The 15,165-nt window shown below is 38.1% G+C and overlaps 1 protein-coding gene across 12 annotated transcripts in view; it reads right to left on the bottom strand.

Annotated features, from left to right (window-relative positions):
- The window catches only part of EVI5 (ecotropic viral integration site 5), a 206,301-nt gene that overhangs the window by 65,229 nt on the left and 125,907 nt on the right, over positions 1 to 15,165 (bottom strand). For all 12 annotated transcript variants that reach the window (XM_031969307.1, XM_031969313.1, XM_031969311.1 and 9 more), the window contains 4 exons: positions 10,983 to 11,117; positions 5,589 to 5,729; positions 4,862 to 5,020; positions 3,174 to 3,320 (listed from right to left, as the gene is read on the bottom strand). In XM_031969307.1, coding sequence (XP_031825167.1) covers positions 3,174 to 3,320; positions 4,862 to 5,020; positions 5,589 to 5,729; positions 10,983 to 11,117 — 582 coding nt within the window. The remainder of the gene's footprint in view (positions 1 to 3,173; positions 3,321 to 4,861; positions 5,021 to 5,588; positions 5,730 to 10,982; positions 11,118 to 15,165) is intronic.

The raw sequence follows: 15,165 nt of genomic DNA, 5'->3' as shown, positions 1-15,165 counted from the left end.
ATAAAAACCTAGTTAGAAGGTCAGCATCCTTCCAAGTATGTCTGTTTAGTGTTTGTGCAAAGGCACTGGTTAAACTGTGGCTCTTTTATTACTCAAGGCCTATGCATAATGCATAGGCAGCTAGGCAATGCAATGGACAGACCAGGCTTGGAATTAGAAGACTCAACTTTATGAGTTCAAATCCAGTCTCAGATAGTTCTTAGCTGTGTGACTCAGACAAATAACAACCCTCTTTTCCCGAATCTGTAAAACAAACTGGAGAAGGAAATGGCAAATCATCACATGCAGTGCCTTTGCTAAGAAAACACCAAATGGCCTATGAAAAATTTGATCGAAGCAACTGAACAACAAATGCACGATGCACTTGGATAAATTACCACCTTATTTAGGGGATGTTCCCTATACCAGTAAAAAACCGCAATCCAGCCATACCTTCTTATCCTATGTGATTCTTGTAGATACAAGACTCTTTCCATAGATCCCTTATAGAAGATCCACTCAACTTGCTAGTTCTTTTTGGTAGTTCTTTTAATATATCATACCAATGTGGCACTCAGAAATGTCAAGTTAACAAGCATTATTAAGCACCTACTGTGTGTGAGACACTATGCTAATGTCCAGTGACTCTAGCACAGTTTGTTACTACTCCCTGGTTGCCTCAAGGCTAGTAAAGGTTTCCTTTGGCAGCGATAATATTTCATACTTCCTTAGCCCAAGTTTTTGTTGGTGATATGTTCTATAGTTTCATACCTACCATGTACAGAGAATATTTCATTTACTGGATGTGTATCCCCAGAGCTTAGCATGGTGCCAAGAACATCACAGATGTCTATTAAATGCTTAGTTACTGACTGATTCATTAATTGCCAGTGACACAAAAAACAATCCTAATTCTTCTGAGCCTGAGCTTCTTTGCCACATTTATGGTCATATAAAATTACTGTCAGAAGGCTGAGGTTTAAAAATTGAGGATTTTTTTGGGGTGGGGATGGCTTGGGAATGTCTTGGGGTCACTCAAAATTCTATGATCCAGACCAATATCTTTATACTGGTTAATTCTGCACTAGTCCATTTTTGAGCACGGGGGTGGGGGGGTGGGGGGTGAGGGGGAGGGTCTTAATCTTTTTTGGATCATGGAGCCCTGGTGGTGAGGCCTATGGATGCATTCTCAGAATTATGTTTTAAAATACATCAAATAAAATACACAGGCTTACCAAGGGAACCAATTACATTAAAATAGTTTTAGAAATATTTAAAAACAAGGTCATAGGTCTCAGGTTAAGAACTGGTTGAGAAGCTTCTAAAATTAATACTGACTGACAATTAACTGGAGGGATTTGACCTTAGATATCCACCTGGGTGGGTGTCTCATCTGGTACCCCAAGTCATTCCATTCATCCTCCATTTAGGATCCTCCCAATGCACATCACTAAATCCTTCCTGGAAGCCAGTGCAATAATAGCCCTAGGTCATGGATACAAGTCACTCTGGATGCTGTGCTGCCACCAGTTTTTGCCCTCCCATCACTGTCATTGTAAGCACCTAACATCCCTGATTCTTCCAAGATGATATTGATCTGGGCTAAGCAGCCATCAAATGTCATCTAGAAAATGCTGATACTGAAAAAAATGGGCTTTTGGTTAGAGGGTGGCTTGCAATCACTGAAAGCCCTGCACCTACTCCCTGAAGAGAACCCAGTTCCATCTTTTCCTTCTCATCAGCAACAATGTTCTTTAACCCATTTATACTGATTAACTATTCAAAAAACTGCCCATTAAATTTCATGTCATAATTTAAGCGCTAGGCATCTTTCATCTATCTGAGTTTTCCTGGGGGAAGAGTAAGGAAATTTTGAGTGATATTTGATCTTATTAAGAAGAACTGTCTAAGGATTCTGGGGCTTACTACAATCAGTGCAACATCCAGGTGTGCCTAGAGACTTGGGGAAAATCATTCTTCTATTTGGATTTGTAACAGGACAACCTCAATGGTACTGGCTCACCTCTGGTACACAAATGCTTTTGTTTTATGCTTCAATTATGACTCACAGAGAACCAAGGGACAGAATAATTTATGGATTTATATGTATCAAAGATAACATATGCCTGGTATGCTTTCTGTTTAAAAAAGATCCTTAAAGATATTTTTTGCTCTAAATAAAATGTTTTCTTTTCATCAACAAACAGATAGAATGGCATCTTGTATTTCACCAGTTCCTAAGCAAACATGTATGTGAAGATTTGCGTCTTAAATCCTTTTTTTAATCCTCAGTTTGATGGTAGTTTTCTAATTCAACTGATGATGCTCAAGTTCCTTGTTAAATGAGACCAAAACCAAAAGAACAGATAGAAAATAATTGTCTAGTGGCACTAATGAGATAATGCAAAGGCAACGGATCTTAGTTTTTGAGTGTGCAAGTTTTTATAGATTTGAAATGTTTCTGACAACTTCCATCTAAGTCTAGCCACAGTTAATGATCTAAAGGATACCTTATGGTGTAAAGAGAAAACAAATAACTTGGAAATGGAAGCATCCCTCCCCACCAGAGCCCTGCTTCCAAACTGCACAGTGCTTTATGCAACTCAAGTGATTCCAAAGGACCTTTTAATTCCTTTCCCCCCATTCCCTGCTTCCTGCTTAACTCTTCTCTAATTGCCACTCCATGCTAAGAGCAGATCTAATCATTTCTGGGCAAAGAAGGAGGACCTATTTCCAAATTGGTTCATTCTGGTTCTGCTCCCTTGGAAAGAGAACAGTTATTTGGATTCCCAAAGCCTTCTTTACTTGGTTGCTGTCTAAACGAAGATTTTGAAGGGTAGGGGTACTCGGACCTGGGATTTCCTTAGCACAGAGAAATCTCAGGGAGGAAAGTCCTCTTACCAGGTAAATCATTACCTGCTCTGCAGCCTAAGAGAATTAGGAGAGTTGCTTGGGGCCCTAATATGTCAAAGGACTTATCCAGGGCCACAGGACCAAAGGGAATTCAGGATTTCCCAGTCTTTCTCCCTGGTTTCCCCTAGGTAGTCTCTTAAGGACAGTAAAGAGAAAGCACATTGAGAGAATATCAAAGGAAGGGTATGGGATAGGGTCAGTAAGACTGAAAGTCTGGAGCCAAGCTTCTGCAGTGACCCCATTCTGGACAGGCCACAAGGGAAAAAAGGAGGGTGCTTTACCTTGTATTCCGTCTCTGCTTGTCTGCGCCTTGCTTCACTTAACTGGGTGAGTAATTCTCTATTCTCTGTAGAAAGACACTGGACCTTCCCCTGCAGGCTGCTCACCTCCTGTTCTGCCCGTCTTAAATGGTTGCTATTGATTTGGTTCTAGTAATTAAAAAAATAAAATAAAGGCAAGTCAGAAGCGAGACATGAAATGCTGAAAAGTTTTAAGACATTCTTTACTTATCTACTTTATTATTTAGGACTTTACAAAATTTTTTGTACCATTCATATGCCAACTGTGCTTAATACATACTTCAAATTTTATGAAAAAAATTTAAATAGAATTTTGAAAGGGTCAAAAACTCTAGTCTGACTAGAAATCTAATATGTAAACATGAAAATACTGGAAGTGAGAGGTTTTGAACCAACATTTTAGCTTAGTTTACCATTTCTGCAATAATTAAATTTAATAATCAAAGATACACAATGCCCCCTTCTTAAAATGTATATTGTAATTAATGTGTATATTGCCAAATAATTAACAAACACTAAGGTTTGCATATTATTTCATTTCAAAAACAGATGCTCTAAACCTAAAAGGAAACTGTAAAGCATTATACTAACATAAATTCTTCTGAGTGATGTCAGGAAGCAAACCTCCTCTTTTCTTTCCCACCATACTAACAGGGGCAATAAAGTATCTGTCAAAGCCAGAGCTCTGAAAAAAAAGGAAGGAATTGAAGAGGAAAAAATGTTCAGGAGTAGAAGATCCTTGCTACCCACCACATGGAAACCTTGCTCAAGGACAAGGCTCCCTTCATCACTTCTGTCATTTAAGACACAATCCTCCTTGGTTTGCACTTCTCCTGGGAACAGACCTAGAGTCCCCTTGCCTTGGTTCACTCGCTCTCATGTAAAGAGGGTCAGATGGCCATTTGAGAGTGAATAGTTGCATAAGAGCAACTTCTGCCGTGAGGGAAGCCCAGCAATTCCCAGAACCAAGAGGAAAACCACGTAGCAGCGTGCTTAATAACAGCATAACATCACTTTCCTGCCACAAGCCTGACATGTATCTCTCAAGACTATTGGGTTCTGGGAAAGCTTTCTGTCCCTAATCCAAGTCTAGGACAGCCTGCATTGGATAAATTCTTCTAACAACAGAGGTCTCACCCAAGGAGCTCTTTATTTTCAAGGTGGAACAAATATGAAAACCAGCTTTTCACAAGTGCCAGCATGTCAAGGAAATGCAATAGAATAGTTTACTGGCTCCAGGCACCCCCTGCTGATTGAATAAAAACAAATTTGAAAACTTAAATCTCCTTCATCCTACAATAATACTCTATACTCCAATACACAACATAAAACAAATGTACTTCTAAAAGTCTTTTTTAGACCAATGTACTGTACAATACAGTAACTGTTAAGTGACCTTCAATTTGATTTTATTTGGAGGGGAACAGGATCTTTGTCTATCGCGACTAACAGTGCAAGGGTGCAGCTGACCTTTCACAACGGTTTCATAGGCATCCTACTACTCCATCTTGCCTCCAAAAACACATTTTAAAAGTTCTTTGGGACTAAAAATATTACAATCTAAGTGACCAGCCATTGGAGGCTTGGAGAAAACCCCACTTGGGTGGACTGATCCATAAACATTCTTTATCCATAGCTGTAATTACGCTTGGGGATGCTCTCTATTATACCTGCGTTTCCATTTCCATCATCCTCTGTTTTATTTCTCTTATCTCTGCTTGGGTTTCAGCCTCTCGGAGCCGTATGGTCATCAGTTCATCTTGCAATTCATTCATCGTGTTCTTCCTGGGTGGGTCTTTCCATCTCCCAGTAGTTCGAGCTAGATGGCGCTAAAACACCGAACATTATGAGTCTCACAATTCTAGGAATAAAGGCAACACACCAGACTCGTTCTCCAGACAAGTCGAAAGCGTCACAGCACACTGTCCACGTTAAATAAAAATCTTAATGAATAAAATATTAATCAAATAAGTTAAAGATTATTTCTTTCTAGAATAAAAAATTTCTTGGTGGAAAAAGTATTTATCATAACAAGATTTAACCTATTATTCTAGAATCAATCAATTTTTAACAAGGGCCGTATGAAATGTTTACCATACCACACATCTGCTTGATGCATGATACTGGCCAACACTCAATGCCATGAAAACAAAGTGTATTAGAAAGGAATTCTTTACAAAGTTATAAAACCGAGGTAACTTTACTTCCAATTAGTGTAAATATTGCCTCATTTCTTGAGGCATGAGAATAAGAGAAGAGGAGCCATCCTTAAATGCCTTCATCTGACTGAGATCATTCTGAGTTCTGTGGGTCCCGTCTGGCCCATCCTCAGCCCCCCATGCTCAGCCCATCCCATCTCCACAGCCTGGATGACGGTGCACACAAGGGAGGAAATACCTGCCAATGTTCTTCCAAATCCTTCACCTGCTGCCTGAGTTCTTTCAAACCCATCAAAGCTTCTGCTTCTCTCAGTTTCACAGCGATTAATTCCTCCTGAAGACTTGCAATATTATTCTCATCAGGCAAGGAATTGTTTCTCTGAAACAAGAAAAAAGCAAAACCTAAACAACTAATGGACTATTCTATCTGGGAGCTATTTTGCAGCAGGATCCAAGCTTGGGCTATTTTATTTTCACCTGTACCTGTGATTTCATTCATACAGGAAACTCCATATAAGAAAACTCCATCTGCCCATACAGAGTAAGAACTGTTCTTTCATGTATAATCTTAGAAAGATTCATGAGATGATGAGAAGTAAGTGCTTTTCTCAGGGCCATAGAAGCAGTGTGCAACATAGTTTAGACCTATCTGAACCAGGTCTTTGTGACTTCCAGATCAGTTCTTTATTCACTATATAACTCTTTCTCAATCTTTTACTTTATGCACTTTATTTCTTGAAAAATTAATGCGCTGCCTTTTCTTTTGTCCATCACTTAATTCACATGCGCCCTGGAGTTTGCTGATCAGAACTGCCAGAAATGAGAGAGATGGCAGCACTGCAGCTTTACAGCCAGAATGAGACACTGCACCTGCATGTGGGGTACACCCCACACATACATACACACACCATGCATGTATACATACACAGATACATGTATCTCTTGTTCATTCCATTAGACAAGGAGCAGAAGGCTGTTTGTTACAAAAGAGCTGGTGATGTAAAAAGTCTGTTAAAGAAAATGTACTTCACTCTTAATAAGAAATAAAGAAAAACCCAACTAGTTACACTTTTCTTGTGACACAAAACAAAGAGCAAAAAGTCCTTGGAGCAATTACAGGTAGAAATAAGACACTGAAGGAAAACAGCTGTTGTAAACTGATCCTCAAGTTCATGCTGGGGTCAGATGTAGTAAATGGAGAATTAGGACAAAATGAAGCTGATTACATCATTCTTACCACCTATACTCCCCAAAATATGAGTGAGACAACCTTCAGATGTTTCATTGCAGACCTGAAGTGATCCCTTTGGACTCAGGTTTGTTTATTCCAAAGAAATGTTACTCTATAAAGTCTCCAAAATGTACAACTGGGCCTTGAGCCTTGCAGGAATATCTTACAGCTTTCCCTTTCCAGTTCTATATTCCTGGGGGGAGGGAAGGGAGTAGAGATTGTCCTGTAGGTGTAGGGGGCCCAAGAGTACTGGCAGGGAGCTTAAGGAAGTAACCTGTCAACCTAGGTAGTCTAAACTGGGGGCCGAGAAGAAAACGAAATTAAAGGTCACATTGGGAGACCTTCACTAGTCTGGTAAACATCAATCCTATTATTCTATTTAAGCGTACTTAGGGCAAAGCCATAAGAAGGTCTTTTTTTTTTTTTTTTTCTTTTTTGAGCTACTACCCCTTTTGTATTGATCCACTTTCCTTCTTCATCAATGAAAAGCTTTAAAAAGATCCTCCCAATGTTTATTTCATCCCCATTAACAACTTCTTGGTTATCATGCTGAGGATGTTGGAGACTTCAAGTAGGGGCTGATGATTTCCAGTCCCTTCCAATGCTAAAAATAATTATAGGATTCTAATCATTTTTTAATAATAGTGTGTGAGAAATCCTCTTCTAATTTAAGCACTGAAAGCAACTCTAGAAGATATCAGCCCCTTCTTGAAGGAAAGCATTCTATTTTGTGGCAGGTACCATTATAAGGAAATTAGAGAATAGATTTAAGAGCTGATCCCAGAGATCCCCAAAGAGAGGGAAAGAACCTACTTGTCTATAGGCAGACCCAAACTGGCTATAAAGAAGTGAATCTGTAAGTCCAATTTTGGGGGTTTTAAAATCTATTTTTAAAAAATATCTAATCACCTTGAAAAAAAAAAAAAAACTTCTGCAAAGATAGAGTAAGTGCGACACTGATTTTAATCAATAGCAGAGGATTAGCCTCTGAGCTACATATTTCATACAAGAACAAATCTTTTAAAATCTTCATCTAGATTGCTTTTAAGATCAATTTGATAGGACTTAAATTATAAATAAAAATAATAGTTATGACAATTTTTCAGCTATCTAGAAGTAAAGAATTTATCTTGTTCTCAAAATGTTTATCAGTTGATGTTAACATGTTTAGATTGAGAGGCTACTTCCTTAAGCTCCCTGCTAGTACTCTTGGGCCCCCTACACCTACAGGACAATCTCTACTCCCTCTCCTCCTCCCAGGAATATAGAACTGGAATTCTATTTAGGGGTTCCAAACACTTTTCAAAAGATTTCTTTAACAAATTAGAAAAGTTGGGAAATGATGAGGTCCTGGACAGAGAAACTGATGGAACTGCTCCCTGGGGAAGGGCACTGACAGGAATCAGTTTAGCCTCAAAGTCCCACCTCTTGTGGAGGTCATCAGAAATCCTAGTTATGTCAAAACGCCCTTATAAATCTTCCATGGCTCACGCCCGCTTTGCTGAATTTCTCCTGGGGTTAGAGCCCACCATGGCACTCTGCCTCAGTTTCTTTCCCCTCCTCTGCTCCCCATCCCACGTGGTGTCTCTCTCTCCCCCATGGCTCATGGTCTCCTCCTTACAGCTTTTAGGGGCCAAACTCCTCTATGGATTAGCCTGCCAGCTAAGGACATGTTCCCACCTCATGGGGTATGAGGCAGGAGGCCCAAGCTCTGGGAATAGTGATCGTTTCTATACAACCCTAGAACTGGCAAAAACATTCCCCCTCCTGTGCGCACTGATCAGCCTGAGATCTCAGCACAGAGTCTGCTCTGAGGAGGGGCCCATCTGCTACTTCTTTCCATGCCACCCAAGTTCACCAGAGGGGCCCTCCCTCACTTTTTTCTGCCACCTCTGCCCTTTGCCCTGGCAGGGAGCCTGGCCCATTACTGACTAGCTTACTCAAATGGGCTGTCATAGCTCCCTCGGACGTTGCTGCAGTTTGCTTGCATTCACTCTGTGCACTTCCATCATTTTTTAAGTGAGGTCCGATTTTAATTCTTTAAAACGCATTTTGTGGCCCACAGTCTGAGGAAAGACTGAGGCTGTCAAGTTGGGCCTTGACTGCAGGGAGAAGTCGGGTGTCAGAGAAGACACCGGCCCCCTCTCCTGCTTCCTTCTGGTCCATGCTCGCTGCCTGTTTACACCACCCGCTGCAAGGTATCAATGCTGGTGATATTAAGTTGGCCCCCTAATTGTCCTGGGTATCTTTTACTCTATTTTTGTGAACAAGTAACATGCTGTGGTCTACTTATTATATAATGCGTCTTTGAGTTACAGCTTTAATTTAATTTCTAAGACCATGGCACTCATGAGCCATAGCCATATTATGTTAGAAGAAAATACCATTCCATTAAAGTGATAGGTTTTTGTGGCACCGACCAATTTGGCATGATTGAAAATATTATACAATTTATCAAATATAACCTGGCAAACTTTTCTCCTATGACTCAGTTCTGGACCAAACTTAACCATTCTCATTCTCCTTCTGTCCTTCCCCTTCTCTCTTTCTGCTTCCTTCCCTTACACTCATTTCCTCTCCTTCTCTCTCGTACTCCCTCCTTTTCCCCTTTCCATCCCATCTTCCTACAGACATACACAAACATACTATCCAGGTCAACTTTGAGTAACAATTCTTTCATCCATTTTATTCTGCAAATATAGATAAGCAGACTGAAATCATCATGGATTTCAGGGAGAAATTACTGGGGGCTCAATAAAATCATTCCAATATCATCTTTGGATAGGAGCATTTGCAAAACAAGTTCATTGACAGAGAATGTTTGGTCTCTGGGAAGGATATCTTCCAAGATAGTGGCAAACACTTCAAGTAAATATAGTTCTTCCTCTTTCCATTACTATCTAAATATTCATTGACTATTAAATAAAATTATCTCCATAATTACATTTACAACAGAAGCTTTTTAAGTCTAAATTAAGGGTAGGAAACACATTGTTTTATCAAGTCAAATAACCTAACAGCAAATAGAGTGGGATGTTCCATTCTTTCTATTTTCAGTATTACATTTAAAGGCCAACTGACCAATGCTTGTAGATTTAGAATTGTTCAGGCCCGGGGATGTTCTGAGCCAGCTCTCTCACCTTACCCCTGAGAACCCTGAGACCCAAGGAGCAGTAAGCAGCAGGAACAAAATCTGAAGCTCCAGAGCCCCAGGTCAGCCTGTCACTGACAGGAGTCTTGGTTGGGCAGGAACCAGTTTCTCAGATCTCTCAGCTTCCTTTCGGAAAACTCTGTGATGCTACAGAGAGAGATGACCTTTTTTTCTCTTGAAAGAGAATCTAAAATGCTCGTTTAAGTATCGACTCAAATATTGTGCTGCAGAGCATCATAGGCCACTTATTCCAAGTAAGCACCGAATCTGGTTCTGAAGAATCCTAACAATTGATGCAAAAATAGCAACATATAATTAGCATTTTGCAACTAAAGGAAAAATGGGAGAAAGGATGAAAAACTTTTTAGTAAAAACATCACCAGATACTTGCATTAATCCATGTATGAATATTAGTATGACTCCTGTGGAATACTTGGTGCCACAAAAATACATGGAGATCAGTACCCTCAAAATAAGACAGTAACAAAACCCATTAGTAGGTCACTTAATGCATTAACTTCCAGATTTGTTAAAGTTTGTATTATTTAAGATCGGCTTTTTAAATACTGGGGAGTATCTGCCAAATATAGTAATTTTTGTCTTGCTGTAATTGATAATAACTACTCTATATGGCAATGAATGTATGACAGATCAAACCACAGAGATGTTTCTAGGTTTTCTCTGGAAATAAAAAAGTAACCAATGAATTTTTTCCCATTTGGTTTTAATTGATAAGACATTGAGAGGGTCCATCCAGGTCTCATATGATATTTAGTCTCTCTCAAGTTCCTGGCAAGGCCTTATCTCTTTATTCCTTTTTAGATAGTTTCTGTGCTGTTTTTCACTCCCAACTCTATCATTCTGTGTCGTGTTTAAGGCCAAAAGATGCCTTACATCCTTTCAAAATTAGACAGAGCACACATTCTAAATAAATAAAGAGCAATAAAATGACACTGCTGTAATTTACTAAGATCCTATAATTTGATGAAATCACAGAAGGCAAAAGGAGATCTTCTGTGAGAGAGTCATTTTCTAGTTTCTTTCTCTCAGGACCCATTCTAATAGGCAAAACCCGTAAGATAAACTTTTATTCATTAAACTTCTTCTCCATTCCTAGTATTTTGTTTTAGTTTTTGAAAAAACTTGCAGGATTATTTTGAGGAAGATAATTTTGAAACTGTGAAATGCTATATTAGAATGTGATACTATAGTAGCAATAGCAGTATTCATTTGAACATTAATATTATTACCTTTTCAATATCTAGGACTTTATCTTGCATCTCCTTTAGGGCACACTGAGATTCAGCTTCATTCAGTCTGGCTTGAACCAACTCCTCCTCTAGTTGCAGCACAAACTTTTCACTGTAGCGGGAACTGCATTTGTGCTACAAGTTACAGATAAATGTATTAAAATTGCAAGGAAATATACACAGTTTAAAGGTGTTAAAAACATTTAAACATTTTCAACTGTATACTTATTAATTATATTGAAATCCAGTCAATTGGAGGCTCTTTTCCTTTTTTACTCTTCCCCAACCCAACTTCATTTCAGTCAACAGACATTCCTAAATATTCCCCAAATTATCAAAAAGAAAAAAAATCTAACTATCATTCCCAAGAGAGTATCTGGCATAGATTATTAATTCATAAATTTATAATAACTAATTTAATACTGACAGTAATTTCATTTCTTAAAATCATAACTGTCTGCACTAGAACAGATTATGATTACAATTCTACTTAAAACTAATCTATAACAAAACATGAGAAAAAAAAATCGCCATAATCATTTGAACCATTTTGAATTCCTCAACAACTAAGATGTATTTATCCATGAAAATTAAGATTTCCATAGAGGGCAAAGACAGCTTCTAGAAAAAGAAAATGCTGATGTTGCTATAAGAAACTGGAAGTAGGAATTGAAACCTCAAAGATTCTACTTTCTATCTACAGATATCCACTGTTCTATTCATTATGACCCATGCCTTTTTACACAATGAATATCAAACAAGTACCACAATTATAATGCAGAAGAGATCTGACTAGTTATTAAAAAATCAACTTGAATAATTTGGTCACTATGACTATAACATTTATTAATTTTTTGCAGCTCAAAGACTGGAAGGTGGAAAGGATAATAGTTCTTTAATTACAAAACATTCTTATGGAATTCATTATTAAGTAATTATCAACATGTAGTGCTAAAAATATTAAATATAAAACCTTTAATGATGAGCTGGATCACAATATGGTTTACCACAATAGTACATTTTTATTTCTAATAAAGATGCAATTTTAATGTGAACAAATGGGGGGGGGGGGGTGTAAATGCTATGTATCACAAGTCATTCAATATAGAATTTCTTATGACTCTTTTAAGAAAGTACAAGAACATTACAATGGAATGAGCTAATTACTTACCTTTAAAAACCAATTAAGTATTCTACTGAAAAAAATAGTCCCATTAATGGGAGCATTTTTTAAAAAATGATGCAATGGGTATGTTATAATTCTACTGAAGAATTTTACCAACATTAAAAGCTCAAATAGCCTTGACAAACATGGCTCAAGTCTCATTTGCAAAGCACTGGTAAAATTTCACCTCCAAATTATTCCATAAACGGTTGAAACTTCACTTTTTAAAATTCCATATTTTATATACATTCACCACCAGCATTGAATATTATTAATTTTTTTTATGGTAGTGATGGATGTGCACATCCGCAATATGTACAGACTCAAGGGCTCTTTGGAATGGAATAAAAATTGTCTCTCAAAAAAATCAATGACATATTGGCATTTCAATGGAAACATGTTAATCAACTAAGAAACGCCTATATTAATGTTGTGCATTCAAATTTTTATTACCATATCAGTTGTACCATATAATTGGGAAATGTGATATTCTTATTCATCATTTATGCTTAATAACTTTCAAACTCAGTATTTTGGGTAGGAATTCTATATAAAAATGTATCACTTCCCTGCTTCTTCAGAAAACAATGAACATATTAATTTTTTACTGGGATGTTTATCTATTCTCTGCCCCTTAATTGTGATATTCTTCAAAGATCTGACCGGGAGACTTTTCTCTCTACATCTCATCACTTACCACAGATTCGATTATCTCTACACAGATCTTTCTTTCTTTCCCTCCATCCCTCTGTCTCTTTCTCTCGTTCCCTTCCCTCACCTCCTTTTCTCTCTCTTATCCATACATATCTTTCCCCCTTCAACTGAATCTCCCCATAAGCATCTCAAACTAAGTATTTCTAAAATGGAATTCATTGCTTTGTTCAGACTCTCCTCACTTTTCACTTACATTATTACAATATTCTCCAACTTGAAATCCTTGCTTTTAGTCCCTTCCAATCTACCCATTCATGAACTGTCAAGATGGTCTTTCTACAGCACATGTCTGCCTATGGTCACAACTCTGTCCAAGTACTATTGCTTTGTTCAGACTCTCCTCACTTTTCACTTACATTATTACAATATTCTCCAACTTGAAATCCTTGCTTTTAGTCCCTTCCAATCTATCCATTCATGAACTGTCAAGATGGTCTTTCTACAGCACATGTCTGCCTATGGTCACAACTCTGTCCAAGTACTTTTCAGTGGCTCTATATTACCTTTAGGATAAAAAACAAATTCCTCAGCATAGCATTTTCTCAAAGCCCAACTTTCTAAGTTTACTAGATAATACTGCAATCCTAAAATTCTCCATATAGTCTGTATTACAAGCTGGCCTCCTTGCTGGGAAGCCCCATTTTTATGCTTTTGCTCAGTGTCCCCCAGGGCTGCTTGGCATCCCATCCCCTCTTCACTGCTGTTTCAACACTCAGCCCCTACCTTGTCTCTTACAGAAAGCTTTACCCCCTCATTCCACCCTCTTAGCTGTTGGCACTAATTCCCTTCATTCATGACACACACACCACACACACACACACACACACACACGTATATTTCCCAGCAACTTAGGTCCCTTGACTCCTTTTTCTTGTTACTTTTTCCTTTTTGAATGAAGCTCAACAAAATCATGAAATTGGATCTAGCACAAATTTACATTGAGTAACCTCACTGCTGTAAGGCACACTGTGATCACTTCCCTAATTAACTCATTATCTTACCCTACACAGTGACCCTTCCAAACCTTTTTAGCACTCCTCAAACTTCCCACTCTCTACTAAGAGGCTTGTTCTCATATCTCACTGAAAAAAATCAAAGTAGTCTTTTTCCTGGACAAGGACAATCCATTTAAATGTATGTGATTCCCTTTCAATGCAGTTTTCTTCAGTGGATTACTCTTTCTACAATCTCCATTTTCTCATATATCTTAAAAGTCTCCATCTAAAGGCAGCTTCTCCACTGCTCACATTTTTTCCAGGTTCAAAAACTCTGACTTGATCCACCTTGATCCTGTTTCCTTCTCTTTGGGGGGCTAAACTCAAGAAAGTAGATTCTGCTTCTTTTCCTCTCAATCGTTCTCTTTTGTAGCCTGGTTTCTAAACTCAAGTGAATCTGGTCTCTTCAAAGTTACCAAATTAACTGCTAAATCTAACGGCCTTTTTCTCAATCTTCATCTTTGATTTTCCTGAAACTTTAGACACTGTTGATTACCTTCTTCCACCATCAATATTTTCCTTTCTTTAGATTTTCTGCTCCTGACCATTCTTTCTTGTTCTCCTTTGTGGGATCTTCCATCCATATCATACTTTGTTAGTGGAGATCTTCCAAGTCTCTGTCCAGGGTCCTCTTCTCTTCTCCTAAGCTATTTTACTTTCTGATCTCATGAGCTCCTATGGATTCAATTATCTCTATACTGATGATTCTCAGGTCTTTTTATCTAGCTCTAACTTATCTCCAGGTCCTTTTCAGAACTGTATTTATTCATGCCTCCTCTATCTCATATTTTTAAAGCACTATACATATACACACACATTTTTTTTTTACATTAGAGTTTCACTTTGTTAGATTCAGCTTAGCACACTAGCTTGCCAAGTCCTTTATATACTGATTCTGTCATCCTTAAGTTTTCCCTCCCACTTTTGTATCAACTGCAAAGGAGTATCCCAAGGATACCTTTATCCAAGTTACTGATGATAAAAAGTAAAACAATATGGAGCTAAGCACAGATCCCAGGGCATTTTTCTAGACACTCCTGCTCTATTAACACTGAAATTTTAATGGCCATTCTTAGTCTACTTTTCTTTCTAGATGTCTATTTGATAAAATATACTAAAATTTTCTGAGGAATCCAAGTCAAGTTCACTGGCTTGGAGCTTATAGATGACTTCCTTCTCTCCTTTTTTTTTAATCCAGATGTTTGTCCTCCAATCTCATTGTACCTTTATCATTTTCTATGACCTTTCAAAGGTCATAGGTTCAAGTATGAACTTCCCTTTTATCCTTTCTGTTCTGTCCAGTGTAAAG

This window comes from Sarcophilus harrisii, chromosome 4 (genome assembly GCF_902635505.1).
Source record: "Sarcophilus harrisii chromosome 4, mSarHar1.11, whole genome shotgun sequence".
Lineage (NCBI taxonomy): Eukaryota > Metazoa > Chordata > Mammalia > Dasyuromorphia > Dasyuridae > Sarcophilus > Sarcophilus harrisii.
This window is presented reverse-complemented; position numbering and strand designations above follow the sequence as displayed.